This window comes from Euphorbia lathyris, chromosome 10, assembly GCF_963576675.1.
Source record: "Euphorbia lathyris chromosome 10, ddEupLath1.1, whole genome shotgun sequence".
In the NCBI taxonomy this organism is placed as follows: Eukaryota; Viridiplantae; Streptophyta; class Magnoliopsida; order Malpighiales; family Euphorbiaceae; genus Euphorbia; species Euphorbia lathyris.
Window position 1 is genome coordinate 32,609,689 of NC_088919.1, and position 2,296 is coordinate 32,611,984.

Below are 2,296 nucleotides of genomic sequence, written 5' to 3' on the forward strand. Positions count from 1 at the left end.
ATATTTTAATTAAACAAAAACATTAGTTTAGGTGGTGATCAAAGGTCCTTACATTTTTGAAGATCTCGCAAAAAATATAAATAAGACTTTAAAGTGTTTTGTAAACAAGGTGTGCTAGTCCAACAATTTGCATACAGCATTTAGTATTATATCAACAAACATTAGTATTCAATTTATTTCGAAACTCAACAATCTCAATTTTGAAAGTTGAAGAATATTAGAAAGTCTCTATATGCACATAGTGAATTTCTAAGCCAGTGTTGAAACTGTAATATGAGTCTACTTCTTCAATAAGAATCAGTTGTATGAAATTTGAATAATGTGAGATGCAATGCAGCCATATGAATCAATTACTAGAACAATCAGGTTTATCCAGCACAAACACATAAACAGTTCAACATTCAAAATCCCAGCAGCATTTTCATTTCTCAGGGACAAAAGATGATCTGATTTTGTAGAAACCTATCCAAACTACTCATATGCCAAAACCAAAAACTGCACGTATCTTATGGAATATAAGTTCCCTCCATCCTCTCTCTGTGTTCTCTGCCACTGTTGCATTTCCATATCTGCACCACAAACATGATCAACAATTAGACCAATTAAACAACTAATTTGGCTTAATAGATCTCTACTCTTAACACACTTGAACTTGCTTACTTTGCCAACTAGATTTCAAGGAGTCAATTAAAGAGTCATTAAGCAAGTTCAGATATAAATAGCAAATTTTGAAAGAGAAGTAAAAACAGCAAGTACTAGGCCTATGACACTTTTGATTGGTGGGTATATTACTCCAAAAATATGTCACTGTTATACAGTAAATCAAAACCAACCTATCTTCTTCAGGAATATCAGTATGCAACAACTTGATTACAGTAAGCCCAGGTTCCGGCTCCTCAAGATCAAGCCTTACCTGCAATCAATCCCAAAGCATTTGTTCAATAACACAAACCACAAATACATAGAAATCGATGCCCTATTCTTCAACTTACCGTCGAAACAACACCATCAGGCCAGCTGCCAAATCTCCACTTCTGCACAATCAATTTCCCTTCCTGCAACTCCACATTAGTTCCTGTCACTGATCCATCAAAAATACTAAATTCCCCTCCAACCTCTTTACTAATTCTTGCATTACTCTGCGAGAAACCTTTCCACCTATTCTCATCCATCAATATCTCAAACATATCTTTAGCTCTGCAGCTAAATTTCTCAGTCAAATTGATAGTTTTAAACCCTTTCCTCGATTCTTTCTTCTTTACGTCCTTCTTCTCCACTGCTGCAGGTATTGTTGCTGCTTTCTTTGCCTCTGCCGATTGCCCCTTAGGAGCAATCTTTTTAGCTTCCAATTCATCCTTAGCAGGCCCGCCCTTAGCCATAGTCTGAACATAAACCCTAACTTTCTCTTCAATCATCGGTTTCCCTTTCGCAACCATCGCTTCCTTCAATCTCTTCCCAATTGGACCTTCATCCTTAATTGAAACCCTAATTTCAGGATCCTCGTCGGCATTCTCGTCGGAAATATAGGGAATTTCGACGGATCCATCAGCCTTGAGCAAAGATTTTCCGTCGGAATCTTTAACTTCGCCTTCCCAGGAAAGGGAAACATGAAGTTCGTAACCAGGAATGATTTTCCCTTTGCGAATATTAACATAGGCTTCACCATCAACCTTCTCAAGCTTCTTGATCTTGATAAAGAGGTTACCTTCACCATTGAGAATAACAAGATCGGAAACAAGTTTGGAAAGGAGATTTCGAGACCATTCCATACAATCAGTCTCTGCCCAGTGCCAGTTATGAACATTGGTGCCATCTGGTCTATCCTCCACGATCCAGCGGCTATCGCCCTCTCCGAGTTTAGCCATTGATGAATTGAAAATGGAGAGTTTTAGATGGAAAAATTGACAGTGAGAAGTGAAATGGAAAAGAAGAGACAGAAAGGAAATAAGGAGTGAGTCTGGTCTGGATGGTTCTTTCTTCTCAAGTTGGAAGGCTCTGGAATTTCTAATAAAAACAAATTCCAAGTACGTGGGATCTTAGAAGAATCTAGAACACTTCAATTAGGGTTTGCTCAAACTAGAATCCTAATTCTAGTTGCAGCATGGACCGGCCCGGCCCATTGTTTGGTGATATTTAATTTTAGGGTAATTAATTTATTAGTTCCTATATTTTAACAAAACACACTGTTTAGTCCCTATATTTTTAAAAACACACGGTAAAGTCCCTAACGTTTTTCTCGGTGAACTGTTTAGTCCCTAACGTTTTTCTCGATGAACTGTTTAGTCCCTTCCGATAG

The 2,296-nt window shown here is 37.8% G+C and overlaps 1 protein-coding gene across 1 annotated transcript; it reads right to left on the bottom strand.

The window, feature by feature from the left end:
* Positions 1–322: 322 nt before the first annotated feature.
* LOC136209296 (uncharacterized) lies at positions 323–1,995 on the bottom strand. Its single transcript, XM_066000728.1, has 3 exons — positions 993–1,995; positions 834–913; positions 323–569 (listed from the first exon to the last, which is right to left on the bottom strand). The coding sequence occupies exons 1-3, from the start codon at positions 1,863–1,865 to the stop codon at positions 476–478; spliced, it is 1,047 nt and encodes a 348-aa protein (XP_065856800.1). The 5' UTR covers positions 1,866–1,995; the 3' UTR covers positions 323–475.
* Between the last annotated feature and the right edge of the window lie 301 nt (positions 1,996–2,296).

Coding starts and splice junctions, on each gene's coding strand:
- LOC136209296 (XM_066000728.1), bottom strand. CDS start 1,865: ATGGCTAAACTCGGAGAGGGCGATAGCCGCTGGATCGTGGAGGATAGA. Junction 914..992: donor CTGATGGTGTTGTTTCGACG/GTAAGTTGAAGA, acceptor GATTGATTGCAG/GTAAGGCTTGATCTTGAGGA. Junction 570..833: donor GATATTCCTGAAGAAGATAG/GTTGGTTTTGAT, acceptor TTTGTGGTGCAG/ATATGGAAATGCAACAGTGG.